The sequence below is a fragment of the Podarcis melisellensis genome (genome assembly GCF_964234715.1).
Source record: "Podarcis melisellensis genome assembly, chromosome: 17".
Taxonomy (NCBI): Eukaryota; Metazoa; Chordata; class Lepidosauria; order Squamata; family Lacertidae; genus Podarcis; species Podarcis melisellensis.
The window spans coordinates 20163085-20184439 of record NC_138534.1 but is presented as its reverse complement, the minus strand read 5'-3'; the positions used below and the strand labels follow the sequence as shown (position 1 = coordinate 20184439).

Below are 21355 nucleotides of genomic sequence, written 5' to 3'. Positions count from 1 at the left end.
ACAGCTTCATTTGTAATAAAACATTTAAAAAGTAGATATTCAATTTGGAATTAACTGAATAAACACTATTTTAAGGTATCAAACATGATAATTTAACGACAAACCAAGATATACATAATACGTTTTATGTTTCTAAAAATGAAAGGAGGACTAAAAAAGGTACTGCATGTTTTTCCGTTTTCCCAAAAATTCATTTTGGGTAAAAAAAAAACCCTAGAAAAACAAACATTTTCCATGGCTTCAAAATTCCTAGATACCAGCTTTTTCATGACATTAAGGGAAGGGGGCTCTTTCAAGTTTTATCCCATCAAATAACTAGAAAATACATTCTAGATTCAATGAATCCATTGAGTTTTAGGCTTTATTACACCTGAAATTTCGTAAAACCATTACAATGCATTTGTGCCTACGGCAGAGGAGTTTCATGTAGACCAGTGGCAGGAAAGCTATGGAGCACATCAGGCTCATGAAGCCTTTTGAACTGTCAAACCAGCCCCTGGAAATTGGAGATAAAGGGTTCAACTCCAAAAGTGAGGAGGAAATCTTATTCCTCCAGCAAGGATACTGTTGCTCCTGGAGTCCCAGGGGCAGTGTTATCCCACCGCCAGCTATTTTCGAGGCTACAGTCTCTTTTTCACTCTCGCCATTAACTTGTATGGAGTACATCAGTGATGGACAAACTTGGCCCTCCAGCTGTTTTGGGACTACAATCCCCATCATCCCTGACCACTGGTCCTGTTAGCTGGGGATGATGGGAGTTGTAGTCCCAAAACAGCTGGAGGGCCAAGTTTGGCCATCACTCGAGGATGATCCCTTCAAATGGCTTGGGGTGGGTGGGAATTTATCCCCCTGGAAAGAGGGGCAACTAAATTTAGAGAGAAATCCAATATACAAACCTCAAGCTTTACTTAACATTTTTTACTTCACAATAGTCATGAGAGTAAAATTTATATGTACAATTATACAGTCCAAAATTTACAAAAATACAAATACCTTGTATCGTCCAATGCCAGGATCAATAAGAAACGAACGTGCTGATGTAGATGGCTGATTAGATGATCCACTGTTTGCTCCTTGCTTGGCTTTGTTCTTACAGTTCCCAACTCCACAGGAACTGGGATTTCCATCTTCATTCGTTGATGGAGAAGCAGGAGCATCAGATTCTGAGCGTATCAAAAGCTGAACTATATCATTCAGTCCAACATTATAATCAAATAAGGTGTGTCCATCTTCAAGCTATCCAAAACAAAATTCAGAGAGGAAAGCAATCAGCAGATGTTAGTTCAAAAGTTTGTATCTTAAAATATAAAGAATTACATCAATATATAACCTGGAGATATAGATTGATATAAAATAAATATAAATAAATAAATACGGTACTCCACACTAGCTAAATCAAACTATACTGATAATTGGATCAGGACCAGTTGATACTGAGAAGTTACAGATTGAAACAATACTATTCATTTGGTCTTTAGAACAGTATTATTACTAACTTATGAAAAGCTTAACTACTTTGAACAAAAAGCTATACATATAAATATGTCAAGATCTGCTACCTTCTGTTTCAATATCTGTTTCATGACAAATGAATGTTGTGCAATAAAAAGGATACGTTAAGAACAGAAACTCATTATACACCCCTACATCTATGACCAGAGGAATATATTAAAAGTGCTTTCATTGTTTAGTTTTATCATTCACATTTCCTAATATCATTGTAGTTTTTAAATCTAAAAAAGCAATGTTTTTTAAATTTAAACTTGATGGTTTGTATTCAACTCTATATTTTCTTCCTACAGTCCCTCGCTTTAGAGTACAATCCTGCAGATATAGATATATTTAAGTGCAGTTAAGTCTTGTTCATGGTGTAAATACCAGGTCCACTAATTCTGGCCATCACAATTGTTGGTTTGGAGGAATACACAGATAATTCCTAGAGAACATGTAACAAATTTATATGAAAAATAAAACCAGAAGTGTGACAATGTATCGCTACTAGAAGGGTTTCCCTACACAAAGACATAGGCCAGGATTCAAAGCACTTTCTGTACAAGTATAGTTCCCTTTGCCCATCTTCTTTTGCTCGCCCAAACTCAGTCTCAAGTTTTTCAACTCCTTTTACAACTGTAGCTCAGAGTCTGTGGACCACCAACACATTTATTTATAAAGGTACATATATACTGCTTTCTCAAAAAAATAACAGGGTGATTTACAGCAATATAAAAGCATTAGAAACATTAAAAGTAGTACTAAACAATCATTAAAATAATGGGTTACTCAAGAAAATTGTAAACAATATAGTTGTGTTGCCATAAAAAAGTATTCAAGAGATGCCTATTATATGCACTTCCTCTTCTCTACCAAAATACCAGTTGGACCAGACTCTTTTAAATGTAACAAGAAGTTTTGTTTTTTATTTTACTGGAGGAAAGAAGTGACTAAACAAAGCAAAAATATTTTCCATAGGGATCAATTAACATTAAAACAAATCAGGTTAAGAGATCTCTGAAGTTTAGGAATTTCTGCTAATCTGGCTTTTCTAGAAATTTACTAAATTAGGACACTAGGAATAGAGGCTCTGCTACATTTAGGAATCATTTTATTTTAGTTTCTCTTTTAAAGTTCTTTACTGCAACGGAGCCCCATGACAGTAAAGAAACAACAATAATTCGCATCTCTCAAAAAATTATGAAGCAACTTGTTTCCTGGGCAATAAAAGAATGTTTTCAATTAGAAAAACCGGGGGGGGGGGGGTTAAAAATGAAGAGACAATCAGAGGATGAAATGTTACTGCGAAACATTCTAAAATACAGTGGTACCTCGGGTTACATACGCTTCAGGTTACAGACTCCGCTAACCCAGAAATAGTACCTTGGGTTAAGAACTTTGCTTCAGGATGAGAACAGAAATTGTGCTCTGGAGGCGCAGCAGCAGCAGGAAGCCCCATTAGCTAAAATGGTGCTGCAGGTTAAGAACAGTTTCAGGTTAAGAACAGACCTCCGGAACGAATTAAGTACTTAACCTGAGGTACCACTGTAGTAAAAATCTAACTGACTATAAAAGTTAGTGATCTAAAATTCAGGCCCATGAGCTTCTTTCAGGTGGTCAATTGTGAGGGGGGGAGGAGAGAGAGGGAGAGGGAAGGCAATAAGTGGTTTTCAATATGGTGATATATCACCAGCTAAACATCACAATATATCAATATATCACAGTATCTGCTTGCCTGCTTATGAGTGTGTGATGATTGCCAATATTGTCGTTTATCCATTTTAGACCCCCAAGTAGTAGCAGTTACCAGAGCATTGTCCTGTTTGCCTCTGTATAGTTCCATCCTTATTTCCAACATTGTGGTATATTGCAATGTTTAGCTGGTAGTAACATTGTTTAGGTGGTGATATTGTGAGGTTTAGCTGCTGATAACACTACAGTGTTTAGCTGGTGAATTAATGTTAAAAAAGCAGATATTGCCTAGCCCTTGCACACATTGTAATTTGTGATATATTGCTGTGTGTATGTGTGCGTGTGTGCGTGCGTGCATGAATCTATCTCCTATGCATGTTCTGAATACTATGCATGGGAATCTGAATCCTGGGAATAAGAAACACTGAATACATTAGAACTTACTTCCAAGTAGACATAGGAATGTAATGCAGAAATTACTAGCTTGCCCAAGACTACCCAGGTACCTGTGGGTTCTTAGCCTCTTGTACAGTGTCACCCATCATTGTGAATATGAAACTTTGGATTGCCTACAAACTATCCAAAGTTTCATATTCACAATGATGGGTGACACTGTACAAGAGACTAAGAACCCACAGGTACATGTGCAGAGGACTATGTTTTTTGAACATATAATACAATCTGGTATAATACAATATCTAGTAATATTGGTGAAACAAAATAAAAACTTATGATCAGTATTAATTATAGGCATTTGTTTCAGGAGTGAGGAGGCATAACATATGTGAAGTGGGGTGGGGGAGAAGTGGAAATAGTACAATGATTATTAGGTACAATCCTAGGGAAAATACTTGCCAAGGATTTCGCAAACATAATATTTAGTTATTGTCAGCAGTCAGAAAAATCCTGGTTAGTGGGAAGCCAGCAAAAGACCAAGATGCTATAAGGGATTCATCTAGATTTCTATAAATGCACCCTCCTCTAGCCTGGAAGGCTACACACCCACAAGACAAGATCCATGCTGCATCAAAGAAGCCCAAATAGGCAGATGAGGAGGCGGGATGAGGGGTTGGCATCGTGTCCCCAGCAAAGTCTGACCTATATCTTCACTACCACCAAGGAGACAAATAAAAAAGAGGTAGAGTGTAAGTCTGGTGAACTGAGACATAAGTTGCCTCCTATCTGCTGGGCTTGGGCTTCTAGAATGCCACATGTTCTAAGGTAGACAGTACCTGAACCTGAGAATTATCCAGTGAGAGAAAATAGTGTCTATACTGCCTAGATAAACCCCTGCTGAGTCTGACATACTAGGGCACGGATGGGTAAATTGTGGCCCTCCATATGCTGTTGGTGTCCAATGGCCAGGGATGATCTGAGTTGGGAGTCCAACAACACCTGAAGGGCCACAGGTTCCTTACCCCTGTATGAGGAAATGGAAAGGGTTAGGGAGGTCCAGTCCTTCCTTTAACCCCACCTCCACTTCCACAATTTAAGCTGCTGCTATGGGCGCACCAAGGGAAATGCCGAACCTATGTTGCCAAACCTTTATTCAACTTAGCTGAGCAAAAAAAGTGTATAACAAAAGCAGCCCTACCATCTTGGATCAGGCACTATAACTGGTGTTTAAAATTCGCCAGACACACCAGGCACATTTTGCACTTAGTTATCGGCCACTTGCAACCAGTATGGTGCCTGACATCTCCACCATCAGGAGGTGCATGTCTGAGGATCTTTGGGTCTTGATTGTTTTCACACACTAATACCAGATCCTGTGGAATTCTATCAGTTATATTTTATCTGCATAGTTGGAATGAATTCTGTAACCAAGATTCTTTTCCTGTGCAACCTGAGGAGGAGCAGTCACCATTACGAAAAAGAGGCTAGACTAGGCCCATATATAAGTGGACTGTCCGTGGATCAAATGATTTTTCTTCTTTAAGTTCTCTAAGTTCATAGCCTAGCTCAAGGTTGTCATCTGAACTAGCCAGATGTTTAACTGAGAATCAGGCAGTCCATCATTTGAAAAAGAAGACTTTAGAGCCATCTTACCCCAAAATGGCAACAAGACTTTCCATTTTGGTGACTGTAATCTCAGTTTAAGGAGCCATTTGGCACCCACCTTATATATCTGAGTTTCTAACACTGAGGCATATTGTTTTGTTGTTTTTGTTTTAATTGTTTACTTTTATTTTGTATTTTATTCTGTGAACCTCCCTGAGATTTTGTGAAGAAGGGCAGTATATAAATGAAATAATAAATAAAGCCTTGAGCCTGCACAGCAGCAGCCTCTACAAGGCTATTGAAGTCCTGGGGTCCTCCCAAAATACCCCAGACCAACTTGGCCAGCTTGATCAGGGATGCTGCTGGGTCGCAGGGTGGTCAACAGACCACCAGCATCTCCAATCTATCTCTCTGACCCAACTTCAATTGCAGACTCTTTAAAGCCCGTCCAAAAACCAAGATGCTTTCTGGTAAAGGAGGACAATAGCAGTTTTACTGGTGTAGTTAATGGCACCCTGACCCACATGCAGCAGGTTCAAATACATTATGTACCAGGTTCTATACATTATGCACCAGATTTTATACTCTCGTGCAGTATATATATCAATGGCAATTCCTGGTTCTAGGTTCCTATATGACTCACATCCTTGCTTCATTCATACTTCACATTTTTTATGTGTATATCTAAACATTGTTTCAATTTTGACAACAACCACACCATTTGAGTAACACTTGAGTAACTCATGAGTCACATCCTGGTATTCCATGTAAAAAAGTAATGGTTCTCTTCCACACTAGTCCTCATTTTTAACGGCAGTGGGAACCAAGTACACAAAACAGCATATGCTCATATTCAGCCCTTGTATGTTCTCGCTCCAGAAGTCTAAGTTGTAATCACACAACATTTTATACTCAAAAACACCATGCAACCCCTTCTTTTTTTAGTGCAGTGCTGGAATTTGTTATGGTTTTTTATCGAGCACTGTGCTACAAAAAAATACCTGAAGCTCAATCATGGCTTCATATCAAAATTTCAAGAAACCATCTTTTCATCCCCTAAATAACATGTTGGCCCTTTAAAGAGAACCCTCTCAACACCTGTCAGCATGCTAGATGTGAAAAGATACCCCTGCAGATTCAGTCTGGAAGAAGCAAATGATCTCTCACCCAATGTGTGTGCAGAGGAAAGACTAAGTAAGAATGGTCCTCTGAAATAGTACACGTTCAAGATTACCAGGAACCGTGAGAGCAAAGGGCACTTCCAGTTCAATTAGAAGAACGAGAGGACAGAAAGGAAGATAATTCATAACAAACAGCGGCATGCCTCCCCTTCATTGACAAGTCAAATCTTTCTGAATAGTGCAGAAAAGAAACAAGTACTGTATATTAAACAAGAGAGAAATGTGCAGCCGTACAGCTATGGGAGCACAAAGATTTCCTGATCACTACAGATCAGGGGCAGCTTACAAATAAGATGGACCAATTATTATGGAGAATACAGCAGATATTCACTGGACCCGAAGTACTTTGTAGAAATTTTTGTAGCAAAAAATTGGGAAAGCATGCTTCCTTTCCTCAACATTCCTGAAAGGAGGACAGAAATCCATTCACTTTCCATCAGCTGAACCTTAGACAAGGGTGGGAAGAACCATCTCCCAACAGCACCTTGTTTATTTAAGAAAGGCTTGCATTTCAATTAACCAGCAATGGAGTCTCCACACATATGTGGAACCCTATGTAAACTAGTAAAGTGCAGTTTTTTCACTACTCAAGTGATCTCCTAGAGCAGGGATGGGAAGCCAGCAGCACAAAAACCACATTTGGCCTTCCAACCTCAATTATGCCTACCTGCTCACTGATGCAGTCTCACCCCCTCCTACTATTGCCTGCCACTGCTTGTTTGCCAGTGCTCAACACAACATATGCACCACCTTTGTGCATTCCAGAGAAAACTCATGTTCCTCTTCAGTCATCTGTGGAGTCTGGAAGCACTGGGGAGTGTACTGCAGCGCTCAAGAAACTCCAGTGAGAAACAGAGGGATAATAAGATGAACTATGTGAAGCAGGGAGGTTGCAGGTGTTACAGAGTCAAAATGCTTGTAGTAAGGGGTGGCCTAGAGCAGGGGTAGGCAACCTAAGGCCCAGGGGCTGGATGCGGCCCAATTGCCTTCTCAATACAGCCAGCAGACCGTCTGGGAATCAGCGTGTTTTTACATGAGTAGAATGTGTCCTTTTATTTAAAATGCATCTCTGGGTTATTTGTGGGGCATAGGAATTCGTTCATTTTTTTTTTTTTCAAAATATAGTCCAGCCCACCACATGGTCTGAGGGATGGTGGACCGGCCCATGGCTGAAAAAGGTTTCTGACCCCTGGCCTAGAGAGACAGCAATAGCATGGTGAGTGGGAGGCATCCTAATTTTTTACAGTAGCATGCTCCCAGATGCAAGTGACTTAAGTCAGTGTGTCTCATCCTTGCGCACACTGCACACTGCACGCTTTAGCTACAAAGTGGTTTATAAATCTGTTGTTGTTATTAACATGTGTTTGACCCACCACCAGCATGCAATCCGAAAGATGTACCAATAAGAAAATGTAGCTCTCAGAGTTTGCCCATGTCTTATGAAAATATATTGAACTAAGAAAGAAAAACACTTTCCATCACCTAGAAATTCCTCCTTCCCTACATGATTTTAAGCTTTAGGATCAGTAGCACTGTCATTTGGCATATTGGCTGAGCAAGAATGCTAAAAAGCTCCAAGTTTCAAATGTGATCTTTCACACATTTCTCAAAAATCATGTTATGGCAAACCTGCAAATACCAATTTTAAGGCTCTCCAATGCCACTTGAAAGACAATTTACTTGTTTTCATTTCAGCAGTGCTATATCACTACATGCTTTATGCATCTAAGTTATTTCCAGACTAGTATCAGCAGCATTCTATAGTATCCTGCATTAGTTTTGTTATGAAGCATCCAATGTGCTCCTACATTTCTTATTCATTGTTATATGTTTGTTTTGAATCCTCTGCTGCATCTTGCACAACACTCTTTGAATCTCTGATCTCATTGGTCCTTTGAGGTCCGTTAGATCAGCCATAACATGTTCTAAAACAGAGAGGCAATTACACTCTTGTTTTACAGAATTTATGACAAACCAAATCCCAGCACAATATATTCACAGAAACACAGAGCTACCTAGCCATAACCAGAAAACATTAAAGGAACAATGGCTAGAAAGCACAGTAACTGTAGTCTGAAAGGGCTAAGGGAAAAGAAAAACATGCAGTTATAAGAATGAATTACAACAATAAATGGCACCGTAAACACTAACCCTGTTTATCACAGCAAAAGCTTTTCTGGATCACTGGCCATGAAAGTTTATGCCATAACAAAAAGGTGCCAAAAGAATAAGTAACAAATTCTCTAGAAGAGTGAGTGAAGTTGTATGACCTGATTGCATACTCAATCTCTGTTATGCAGATGAGCTGTGCTTTACAGCATTTATCCACACTGGATCCAACGAGGTAAAACGATGTATACAATATTCCAGAATGTTTCAACCACTTTTGCATTTCCCATCATGGTAGCCCAGGCTTGTCTACCTTTGTTAATTTGCTGTATATTTAAAGAGAGCCAGCTTCCAATGAAAGCCTTAAGTACCTAGAGAGTTCGAGCAACTCAAGCACTTCCTCAGAACACTCTGCCCCTACACTGACAAAAACAAACTCCCAAAACAAAGGAAATGTATCACTCTAAGGATGCAGCCTGTGCCTACTTAACCGAAACAAGTCCCACTGAATTCGATGGGGCTTCCTTCCGGTTAGATGATGCCTATGGAACTGAATCTCATTAACAGTTGGCACATCGGTTCCATACTTCTGGCTTTAGACTAAAGGGGGTGTGAAGCTAGTGCCCCTATACAAAAAAGGATAGGAAGGAGGGGGTGGGGAGAAGAGGAAGTGGAAAGGGAGGGAGTGGGAGAAGAGATGGCACCTAGCATAACTTTCCTCGACCAGGTGCCACTTTCCTGGGCATAGCAGCGGAGCGGGAGCCAACGAGCGTGTCTGGAGGCTGTTGAAACGCCGGAAGTCGTGCAGCAGAGGCAACCGGCCTCATCCTTCCCCTTCCCCCGTGGTATCCCGGGCCCCCTGCGCGCACCCCTTGAGAGCAGAGACTCCGCTAGCGAAGCAGAGAGAGAGGCGGAGCCTGGCGAGCAGCGCCGTTGGAAACCGAGAGCGAGGAGGAGGAGGAGGAGGAGGGGATGGTGGATGAAATTGCCGCCGCCGCCCTTCGCACAAAGGCATCCTCGGGCTGCTTCCGCATTTACCCCCTCAGGTGTGAGGAAGATGGTAAACAATAAGCCCAGAGGAGAGGATGCCACAGCTGCTGGGGTTCAAAATAATAATAATGCGAAGCACCACCCATCGCGCCTCCGAGAACCCAGGGAAGGGGGGAGTGTCCCGCCCGGCCGCCTCACCTGCTTGCCCCGGTAGAAGAGGCGCTGCCTGTCCGGGCTCACGCGGAAGCTCTCCTCGATCTTCTCGCGCAAGCTCTCGATCTTGGTGAGGCGGCTGAGGTCGTCGATGGTCTGGGTCTGCGCACCGTCGATGGTGCGCACCTGGATCCACATGGCGCGCACCCAGAGGAGGACGAAAGAGGGGCGGGGGGCGCTTTTCCCGCCGGCTCGGAGCACCGGAGAGAGAAGCGGGGGGCGGCAGCGGGGTGGGAAGCTCCTTCCCTCAGACCCCGAGGACCACCGCCAGCCTCCTCAGCTGCCGGCCGCCGGCCTTCCTCGCTGCCTCCTTCCTCGCCCCGCCAGCCGCCCTCGCGGCCCCCTTCCTTTCTCCCTTTCCGCAGCCGCACTCGGAATGGCGGCAAAAGCCCCTGTCAGGAGCTGCCCTGAGGGACCAGCAAAGGAAGGCTTCCTCCACCGTGTAGAACTAACGGGCGCCGGCGGCGGCGGGAGCCATGTCCTAACCCCGAGGACTGTTTACCAGGCGCCGCTGCTCTCACATGGAGGTCACGGCGCGCCAACGCGGATCTCGCGAGACGAGCGCGCGCGGACCACCAGCAACCGCCGCTTTCCAACCGCCCGCCCTCACACACACATACAGACACAAAACAACCCCCCCCCCTCCTCCTCCCGGCCTTAAAGAGACAACAACGGCAACAGCGAAGAGGCGGGGCTCGAGACGGGCTTCGTCCGTGTTCGCGCCACTCCGAGGGCTCGCGAGGCGAGGCCACGCCCCCTTTTCGCCTTCACCTCAGGGCGCTGAGGGGCGCGGCGGTTTGGGGTCGCCTTCGCAAGCGGCGCTCGAGATTTTCCTCCTTTTGCCGTCTTTTTTACGGATTTGGGAGGGGGAAACGGCAGCCGCGTCCGTGTTTTTGTTTGGAAGCGGGTCCCGCCGAACTGATGGGTTCGGTCAGGGCTGGTTCCCGAAGCTGAGGGAGCGGCCTCTTCTTGCCTCCCTAGGTAGACGGAACCAGGCAGCCTCCTCGTTTCTGTGAGGAGAAACGCTCGAAAACGGATCGTGGTGAATCCGCATGTTGTTGTTTTGCCGAGAATCAGTCTCACGCAGTGGCGGATTTACGTATAAGCTAAACAATCTATAGCTTAGGGCCCAACTTTCTTGAGGCCCCCCCCCAAAATTTAAAGGGTGGGGGGAAACCAGGATGTACATTTCCAAAATATAAGGTAAAAAGCAAATAAAATAAAACCTACATACAGCAACAGTGGCAAATAGCTTTAGATACCTATTAGGTCCATAAATTACCATATAGCATATATTCAACACAAAAAACAGCGACAATTTGTTGTTGACAAAGAACAGCTGGACTTATAAAGGGCCCCCTTACCTTCAGTAGCTTAGGGCCTCATCAAACCTAAATCCAGCCCTGGTCTCGTCTGCCCAAGGCTGCACAGTTTAAAAATAATAATAGTTCATGCCTCTGGTATTTAACATTTCTGCTGTCATGGCGCACAGAAAATGGATCTTGTGGATCTTGACACCACATAGCGCACCAAAACCACCACCAAATCACCTCAGTGCCTGCAAGTGTGCATCAGAATAATCACGAACCCAGCGCTTCGTGCCCATAGAGCAAAAACATACCTCCAGCTTTTTCGATAGAACCCACTGGCACATCATGTTCATGGTTTGAACTATAAAAACTATTTTATTTTTTTACTCAGTTGGGGTCACCCATGTTCCCTCAAAACCAAGCAATCCACAGCTTGAATGCATCTACACAGCCTCATTTGTATAAAATACATGGGGGGGGGGGAATTGATCCTCTGAATTTTCACATGGATCCACAGAATCCATGTCACATGACCTCTGCACAGTTTGCACTACAAATATCACTTTCGAAGGTGCAGCGATAGGCTCCAAGGAACACATCTCCAGGGATCCTTTGCATGTTTAAATAGGCTTGCTCCCAAGCCTTGGATGTCAATGCAATGAATAGGTAATACATTTATAAGATTTTTAATAATTCATCCCACCTACATATTAATTACATGAACCCAAGGGCGTAGCCAAATCAAGTAAATCAATAAAATACTTAACTAGCTGAGGTTCTGCCCACTCCCACCAACATAAATCCTGGCTATGCCCATGCATGCACTTTGTGCTTGCCAGTTCATAGATCTGTCAGTTTTTCACATTGCACCATTAATATGCCTACTAGTGTAACGCAAAATGAATGCAATTTAACCAAAGCAATTGCTATAAGTCCATTCTAGCTCCCCAGGATTGCAAAACTGGTGCATGGATCACCAGTAGTCTGCAAGTTTCATTCAGGTGGCCTGTGGGTTTGCTGAAGATGGGAAATGGTTCCTCCAACACATTAAATACTCTCATTTTTTATTTTTATTGCTTCATTTATTTCTAATACTGTATTTTTATATTTCAATTAAAATAGTAATAAATATGTATATAAATACAATGCAATATATACACAATACAATACAAGGTATACTAAAATAACTACAATATATAAATAAAATGCAATATACAAAATGCCACATAGTCAGTTGTGAGATGCAACATATTTTAGATACAATACTCTTGTTCAGCCTCTTGCCCCAGGATAGAAACTGAGCTGTTCTCACCGCTGCCATGCTAGTGTTGCTCAGCCCACTAGTAAGCATATGCACGTATATTTTTCCCCTCTTTAGGAAGTTTAGGAGGATCAGGAATGGGAAATAACTTATGTAAAGCTAAAATGTGTTGTGAATCAAATCCTTCATTAGTTTTACTGGAACATTTCCACCAAATCCTAAATTAAGTCGAAGGTGATAGTAATCTTCCATTAGTCTCAGCTGAGAATTAGTATTACATCTGTATCAAGATTTGTTGGGAAAGCTCATTTAAAATCAGTGGAGCATTTTCAAAGCATCCGACTTGACTAGGGATTTGATATATTTTTGAAAAACTTATTTAGAAGCAGCAGAGCATTTCCTCTCAATCCTGAGTTCCAGCAAATCTACAGGTCATCTTCTTTCCCTTCCATGCTTGTTTTTTTTACTCTAGAGTCTTGCAGCTAGTTTCATTATTTATCAAGTCTATAACTTTTTCTTTTACATTTTAAGATTGAATAACATCAACTTATTGTTTATTACAGGCTATACTCTTATCCAGTGTGAAGCAAGGTTCAGCTTCACTAGAGCTAATAAGCTTGAAGAAAGTCAATATTCAGGAAGAAGATTGTTTTATAATTTCCCAGTTTATGGCAACCTGCCCAGCACAAGCAAGGTCTGCCTAAGTAATGTTACACATCTAGAAAAAGTTTTCTTGAACTGGTCTTTGACTTTAATAATAAAATATTATTATTAATAATAATAATTCCATGAGTATTTGTTAGGAACCTACCTAAAAGGGTTCTTGCAAGTATAAAATGTAGGGCAGAAAAAAGCCCATCATCTCCTTGAGCTCCTTGGAAGGCAAGGCAGGATAGAATTGTAATAAAAAATATTTTGTGGATCTTTATGCTATACAGTGGTACCTCGGGTTAAGTACTTAATTTGTTCCGGAGGTCTGTTCTTAACCTTAAACTGTTCTTAACCTGAAGCACCACTTTAGCTAATGGGGCCTCTAGCTGCTGCTGCACTGCCGGAGCACAATTTCTGTTCTCATCCTGAAGCAAAGTTCTTAACCCGAGGTACTATTTCTGGGTTAGTGGAGTCTGTAACCTGAAGCGTATGTAACCCGAGGTACCACTGTACTGCTTTCCATATTCACACAGATACACAAAACCAGTTACTCAAAAAGGAGACACATTCCCCAGACCATCAAGCCTACACAGTATATAGTATATAGGATAATATGAATGTTTTGGTCTAGAAAACATTACTACTGCTTAGGCATTTCCATCTTTTTTGTTTCCTGGTAGAGCAACTCCATGCATGGCAGACATTCTGCAAGCAAAGTCCAAACAATACAAGAAAACAGATGTTGCTACCCTGTAATATGATATTTCTTTCCCCCAATTACCCATCCATCCACAAAAGGTGGCAAAATGAGCCTCCGGTAAAAGTTAGTAGCAATGCACTTCAATCTGAAACCATGGGAAGAGGTCATCTGGATGTAGAGCTGGTCTGAGGTTTCCCACTACGCAAATGATGCCAAGCAGATGCAGCTAGGGCTCCAATGTTCTAAATCAGTGAGGTGCAGAAACAGGCTACATGAGGGTGAATAAACTCAGTCCAGAAGTCATGCTGTGGTGGGTGCTCTCAGTACCTAGACTAATGCCTCCAACTTGCCTTGATGGGGAGATGTGCATGTGTGTGTCCATACATATGACTTTTGACTTTTGTGTCACACTACTTGGCGTAATCTTTGGCCCTGGGTACCATGGCATGCAGCCCTTGGAAGGTATCCCATGAGGGACTGAAAAAGGTTTCCCACCTCTGAACAAAGGAGAGAGCTCTTGCCCAGCGGTTGTGCTTCCATTACAAAACAGGCTAGAGATGCTCACATACTGTAACACCATCCCTATATTTATTTATTTTTGGCACAAGGTGAAGACCAAATATTTTGAACAACTTTTTCGTTTTGCATATCTGACAGAAGAAAAACATTTCAATGCTGCTTATATTGTTTAGCATTGTGTTTTTAATACTGTATTATATTCTTACAGTTTTTGTGAGTTGCCCAGGAAACAGGTGACTGGGTGGCCATGCAGATGTATTAATTCATTAATAAAGAAATAAATCAGTTTTAAGGATCGTTGTAGTTCTGCAGCTACTGTAACCAAAACTATCCTACTATAATGCTCCTCTCTCTAGAAAACCAACCTGATTCCATGAATTAGTTCATTTGCGCATGTGACCCAGTAGAGTAGAAGTGCATGGGGGGGATTGAACCACAGTAGCAGTTCCTTTATTTATGAATGCTTCAGCTTTTATGCCTGAACATATTTGATGTGTTTAAATCCAGATTCAGTGGTATGCTACTCCTTACCTAGGAGGTGTAGTATATAGCTGTAATAACTTGTTCTTTAGTCGTGTCTGACTCTTCGTGACCCCATGGACCAAAGCATGCGAGGCACTTCTGTCTTCTACTGCCTCCCGCAGTTTGGTCAAACTCATGCTGGTAGCTTCGAGAACACTATCCAACCATCTCGTCTTCTGTTGTCCCCTTCTCCTTGTGCCCTCCATCTTTCCCAACATCAGGGTCTTTTCCAGGGAGTCTTCTCTTCTCATGAGGTGGCCAAAGTATATAACTAGTGGTCATTTAATTTGCCAAATGACTTAAAGCTATCTAAGTTTATTCCAAGGTTCCATAGTTTAACTAAGATTTGCTTGAAGTACTTCTGTTTGTCTGTCCTGAATCTCAGCTTCATTCGCTGCCCCAGGTGTTAATATTCTGAGGGCAGGAGGCAAACTTCTCTAACTTCTTCACACCATTTTTAATGTTATACACCTCTATCCTGTCCTCCTCTTACTTGGCTTCATTCCAAATGAAATATTGCCAAATGTTCTAACCTTTTTTCCATCAACAGGGGTATTTCTCCAGCCCTCTGATCATTTTGATTGTCTTTTTTGTATCTTTTCCATTTCTGCAATATACTTTTTGAGGTGGAGCAAACAAAACTTAATACAGTATTCCAAATGCGGTCTACCACAGAGTTGTGTTTATGCATTTCTGTACTGGGAGTTTTGTTTTTGGATCCCTTTCCTAATGATCCCGAACATGAAAACTGCCTCTCTCTTTTTTGCAGAAAGAGAAGTTGGCAGTGAAGATATAAATTGGTGGGTTTTGAACCTGTGCTGTTCCACAGGTCTGTGCTCAGAGATCTCTGAAGAGGCTCCATTTATTATTATTATTTTGCTGCCTGCTCCATGACGGCCCTTGCAGTAGATGCTGTGTTATCCCTGTAGCTGGCAGGCTGTGTGTTGTCAATGTTCTGCAACAGGGTGAAGAATCTCTATTGCTGTAGGTGCAGTAGCTCAGACAATGTGTGGCTAACACAGGACCGTTGTCAGAATGCTGCTCCATGATGGATACGCGTGCCGGTGGTATTGCCACTGACGCTGGGGAAGTGGCTGGCAGTGTTGCTGCATTCTCTGTTCTTTGTCCTATTGTGATTTTCTCCTCAACTGGCTCTATCCATGCCGAGCTGATGTGGGGGAATTGGTGTGCTGTTCTTCGATTGGCGGCAGTTGGCAGTGTTGCCATGGATGCTGGTGGAATGGCTAGTAGGATGTTTGTACTACAGCCCCCCCCCCCCGCGCTTTTCTGCTGGGAGGGAATAGAACTTCGACTAAGCTATGCTGATATTACACAAGCATAAGCCGATTGCTGGCATGGCAGGGCTATAGGATTATGCAGCATGTGAACCTTTGGCATAATGTAACTTCACTTAATGAAAATTCTAAAGGCATGCTTGTGTGCACACCATATGATTAAAGCAACCCCTGGGAACTGTAGATTTCCCTTTACAGAGCTACAATTCCCAGCACCCTTAACAGTTTGCAGGATTCTTTGTGGGGAGGGCGCTTTAAATGTATGGTGTGCATGCAGCCATATACACAGACTGTGGATTTTCATTGAAGTACCTTTTTAAACTTTTGAAATGAATGTAGAAACAACACTTGCATGTAGTTCACAAATGCAGGATAATAATAGCAATTCTTTAAATTCCTTTGGAAGAAAAGCAATTCAGGGTTTGGAAGGCATTGAGATTCTTAGGATGTAACATATATAAAGTGAAAGTTACACAGTGTGCAAATACTGCTCACAACACCCTGGCAACTAACAGTTGTCAACTCACCAAAATATTTTGTGATATACAGGTGTTGGTGGCACATCCACCCATTATCATCAAATTTATAAAAAGCTTCCCTACCATCCCTACCTGCTTGTCTGGCGGCAGTTCTTTCCGTTGTAGGTGTGTAGGCTAGAGACTATTGACAAGTCAGTGGAAAATTTATTCTGGCACATTTTTATAGAGAAAACTCACACAGGGAAGGATTGTTTTCTGTTCATTCATTTGTGGTGCTGCTATTGCCCAAACCAAATCACTTTGTATGTTGCACGGAACAGAAGAACAACAGATTATCTTTCATTAGCCGTTAACATGTGTGAAGAAGTCCCATATGTCAGCTATTTGGCATAAATCTGTTATTTTGTGATAGCAAAGTTGTCTGTGTGGAATATCTATAACTAAACTGTATTAATTTTTATCTTGATGTCAAAAAGTAAAACAATTGAAGCTAATTTCATTTCCAGTTTTGAAATACAGCATTTCTAACAAGTTTTACAGTATCAGCTTCATTACGTTTCTTCAGACAGTTCCTTTAAAACATGTTTAAATGTTTTAGGGGTATTTGTGTCCTAACTGGAAATGCAAAGCTAAATTCTTTCCTTTGGCATTTTCTCTCGTATGTGTATCAAATGTGACACAATTCCTACATGGCAAATGTGAGATATTCAGGAGGAGTTTTCCATCCCATGAGCAGGCAACAAAATATGTGTGTTTGATCACATGTGATAACCTACATATGGGTTGCTTACTATTCCCTATATTTAAGTTCACTCTGTTAGAAATACTCTGGGCTGGGCTGTATATAAGAACTGCATATACTACTTAAATATATATATATATACTATGTCCCCACCCTCTCTCTTTTTAATCCTCAAAAACCCTGTGAGGTAGGTTAGCCTAAGAGGTAGTCACTGCCCCAAGGTCACCCACTGAGCTTCATGGTCAAGTGGAATTTTGAACCAAACTCTCCCAGGCCTTTGTTCAACCCTCTGACCACTACAGCAAACAGTTAGATCAGTTATGAAGGTGTCAAGTGGCCCATCTGGTCCTAAACTGGTGGATACACTTCAGTAATTAGGCCTGAGGATGACAAGGGACTTGGACAAGTGCAGCCCACCACCTGCATTCTCAACCACTTAGTCTCCTGTCTTATTTTATTGAGAAAGGAAGGACTGATCAGTTCAGGAACTGATAAATTCAGGACTTCCTGGGGTGTGGTGATGGACTGGATGAGAAGGACTAAGGCAGCTGTGTATTCTCCAAGGATGTGTCCTATAGAGGAACATTGTGAAGGCTGCTACATGTCTTCCTGCTGATCTCTATGAGAACAAATGATACTACCAGCTCTGAAGTGATACTAAAGAAATATGATCATAGAACCATAAAAATACAGAATCACAGAGTTGGAAGGGACTCCAAGTGTCATCTAGTCCAACCCCCTGCAATGCCATCCAACTTCTGCTTTAAAATCTCCAAGGAAGGAGAGTCCACCACCTCGCAAGAGAGATCATTCCACTGTTGAACAGCTCTTACTACCAGAAAGCTCTTCCTGATGTTTAGTCGGAATCTCCTTTCTTGTAACTTGAAGCCATTGCGTTGAGTCCTACCCTCCAGAGTAGAAGAAAACAAGCTTGTTCCATCTTCCATGTGACAGCCCTTGAGATATTTGAAGATGGCTATCATATCTCCTCTCAGTCTTCTCTTATGCAGGCTAAACATACCTAGCTCCTTCAACTGTTCCTCATAAGGCTTGGTTTCCAGACTTTTGATCATCTTGATGATTGGGAAATATTCTGATATCATAGTTTATGCTTCTATGATAAAGGACTTCTGTGGTAGATGGGTTGTACCTCACAGAGACTAAAAATAATGTGTTTGACATGAGTCTCACATACCTGATCTCACAGATTTTAAAATAAATTTTGCAGTACAGATGATGAAATTCTAGGTAGCATGATGTCTTTTGAAAATTCTTGGAGAACAGGTGAACACTGTGAGCCTAGAGATGGGCTCATCTCTGTGAGCCTAGAGATGTCCCTGCTTCAACAGGGAGAAAGAGAGGACCCCAGATACTTCTCAACCAATCAACCTATCATTGATAGCTGAAAATTTATAGAACAAGTCATTAAGCATCCAGTCTACTTTTGACAAGGCTTTTGACTCTTTTAACCAAAGAGTGCTAATCAGTGATTCATTATCAATGTGGAGAGATTAGATAATATTGTGTCATATTTACAACCCATAAACTACTATTGAAGACCATTCTGGATGAAAAACAGTCTAGACTAGGATTTAATCCTGGGGCTAGCTGGTTAGCAACTTGCTAAACTGAATCTGTGACTTCTCCATCAACATTTGATGACTACAAAACCTACCATACCTGCAGAAGGGATTCTTTGTTCACAGCAGCTATGACTAAAAGTGAATTTTATTTTTTTGAAAAGAGCAATTTATATGAGGCACATTTTAAGACATTACATTTATTTCTGTTCTTGTGTCTCTTCTTCACATCTTCTCACTAATATACCCCATTTGGTTAATTTTTATTTTACAGTATGCCCTTTTTCCATGACCTCATGTTCCCAATTTCTATTTAAATAGATTATTTTTTGTTCTCTCCTCTCATTCTTTTACTTATCCATTTTGTGTGTGTGTCACTTTCTTACTGTTTTAGGTATTTGCAAAGGCAAACTATGTCCATTCTCAGAGCTTGCAGAATCAGTAACCAGCATTCTAATATGTTTTCCTCTGCCGTTATTCACTGTGATTTTACTGAAATTGCTTTGAGAACAGAACTTGTTTCAAGACACACAAATTAACTGAATCTGATTAGGACACTGAAATGCTTAGATCTTTCACTTTTTAGTTATGGCTGCTGCTTGTGGGCTGAAGTATAGAATAATAATAAAGCAATTTAATAGGCTACGACTCTAGAATAGGTTATGAATCTGACTTTTAAAGGACATGATCCAGCCAAGTTACATATTTTTATATCGAACTACTTTCAGTGAAAAAGGAAATGACGTGTTTTTATCTCTGCCACTGAAGTCAGTGCGACTAAAAAGTGCTTAACTTTGGCTAGCTTGTGTTCTTAAAATCATTATTGTAAAAGGTGCCATTCTGAATGGTGAAGAAATGATATTGTGTTCTCCGTTGACTTGGAAGTGTCATGGGTTCAGAGGAAGCTCCACTATTTTCTAAAATCATGACTCCCTGCCCTGCACCCAGCTTCAGCTTCTATGGACTACCTCCACGTTGCACCTTTGACCATGGACCGGACTTGGACCTCGCCTCTCAGGTAACCCACAGGACCAGCACACAGACGCTTCCTGTTGAGTCTGTCGGCTGTTGAGTCCCGAGCACACACACAACATAGAGGTGATATTTGGAGCTTTAGTTTTTGCTATTTTTTGCGTTTTTGTTTGTGTGGCTTTTTCATTTTTTTGATTGTGACTTGTTCTTTGTTTTATGGGACTGACTTGTGACTGTGGCTTGTGACTTTGTTTTTGTGACTGTGTGCAACCTAGTTCAGTTGCTGGTTGATTGTGTGACTGCAGAAATGGATAAACACCCCCCCCATCCAAACAATGACTATCATCAGTACATGTAAGAAAAAAAGTAATTTTAATTTTTATCATCTACAATACTGTCTTATTTATTTTATAGTACAGTACAGTGGTACCTCGGTTTCTGAACTTAATCCGTTCCGGAAGTCCATTCTTAAACCAAAACCATTCTTAAACCAAGGCGCCCTTTCCCTAATGAGGCCTCCCACTGCCAGTGCCTTTCCACTGTTTGGATTCTGTTCTTAGACAGAGGTAAAGTTCTCAAATCGGAACACTATTTCTGGTTTGTAAACCAAATCGTTCTTAAACCGGACTGTTCTTAAACCGAGGTACCACTGTACAGTACATTGATTATTGCCTTCATTTTATGGATCAATGGTCTCATTAGATAGTAAAATTCACATTAAATTGCTGTTTTAGGGGTTGTTTTTCACCGACTGGAAGGGATCCGTTTTCCTTTACTTTCTATGGTTTAAGAACAGACTTCCAGAATGGATTAAGTTCATAAACCAAGGTACCACTGTATTTGTTCTTTTCAAACAATGAACACCTATCCTGAAACCTCACATCCATTCAGATACCAGTAGTCTACCTTGATCCTTCTGATGTTTGCAGCACAACCCCCATGCATGTTTCCCACTCTTTAATGAGACATACTGTCAGATCAATGTCTATAAAACTGCAACTTTAGCATTTTTAAAGTTTTTTAGCTGAAGCCTCCTAATTCTAAAGGGAAAGGTAATGCACTTCCCTGCATTGCTCCTTTCTTTGTCCACTAGATGGCAAAAAAGAACATAATTAGCACACCAACAATTGAAAGTTCTGCTGTAGAATGTGTTTCATTTGCAAATCAAACAGTGCTGGGGGGGGGGGAGGTTTCAGCTGCAGCTCACTTGAGCTCAACTTTCGCACCTCTCAGGTGGGTGCCATTGCCATTCTAAGAGAACAAGGGAGAATGTCATGGTGAGCTTCAGCACCTCTTTTTCTAGAAAAATAGCACTGAAACAGCGTATTTTAATAGCCAACCCTGAAATGAATGTGTAAGGGTGGACTTCCAGCCCCGTGTTTTGATTTGACCTGGACTTCAAAAAAGTTATTAAATTGGCGCACTGATGGTTGTGTGCCTCTCCTCCCCACTTGTAATATTGATTGGCAGTACTGGGTGAACCCTGGAGCTTCTAGTTATAGCTCTCCCATATTAAAAGATTTGGGTGGATGACAACTTGGTTTAACATATTAAAAAGAAGCAGCAAAATACCACATTTAAATTCAACTAAACTTAGTGTTTATATCACCCAGTCTTCTGCCACTTTAACACTGGCTCCCAAGAACC

General features: G+C 41.5%; 1 protein-coding gene and 1 long non-coding RNA gene across 3 annotated transcripts in view; one reads left to right on the top strand and one right to left on the bottom strand.

The window, feature by feature from the left end:
• The window catches only part of UHRF2 (ubiquitin like with PHD and ring finger domains 2), a 47621-nt gene extending 37457 nt beyond the window's left edge, over positions 1-10164 (bottom strand). Inside the window, exons 1-2 of one of the 2 annotated variants that reach the window (XM_081894008.1) lie at positions 9663-10164; positions 994-1236 (exon numbers count right to left, since the gene is read on the bottom strand). In XM_081894008.1, the coding sequence (XP_081750134.1) occupies positions 994-1236; positions 9663-9815 (396 nt within the window). In that variant the 5' untranslated portion in view covers positions 9816-10164. The remainder of the gene's footprint in view (positions 1-993; positions 1237-9662) is intronic. The other variant, XM_081894009.1, reaches the window with a different exon arrangement.
• Positions 10165-10374: 210 nt separating this feature from the next.
• On the top strand, positions 10375-13687 carry LOC309360357. The gene is made up of 3 exons (XR_014164035.1): positions 10375-10719; positions 12812-12942; positions 13580-13687. It is a non-coding gene; the product is annotated as an uncharacterized lncRNA (long non-coding RNA).
• The last annotated feature ends 7668 nt before the right edge of the window (positions 13688-21355 follow it).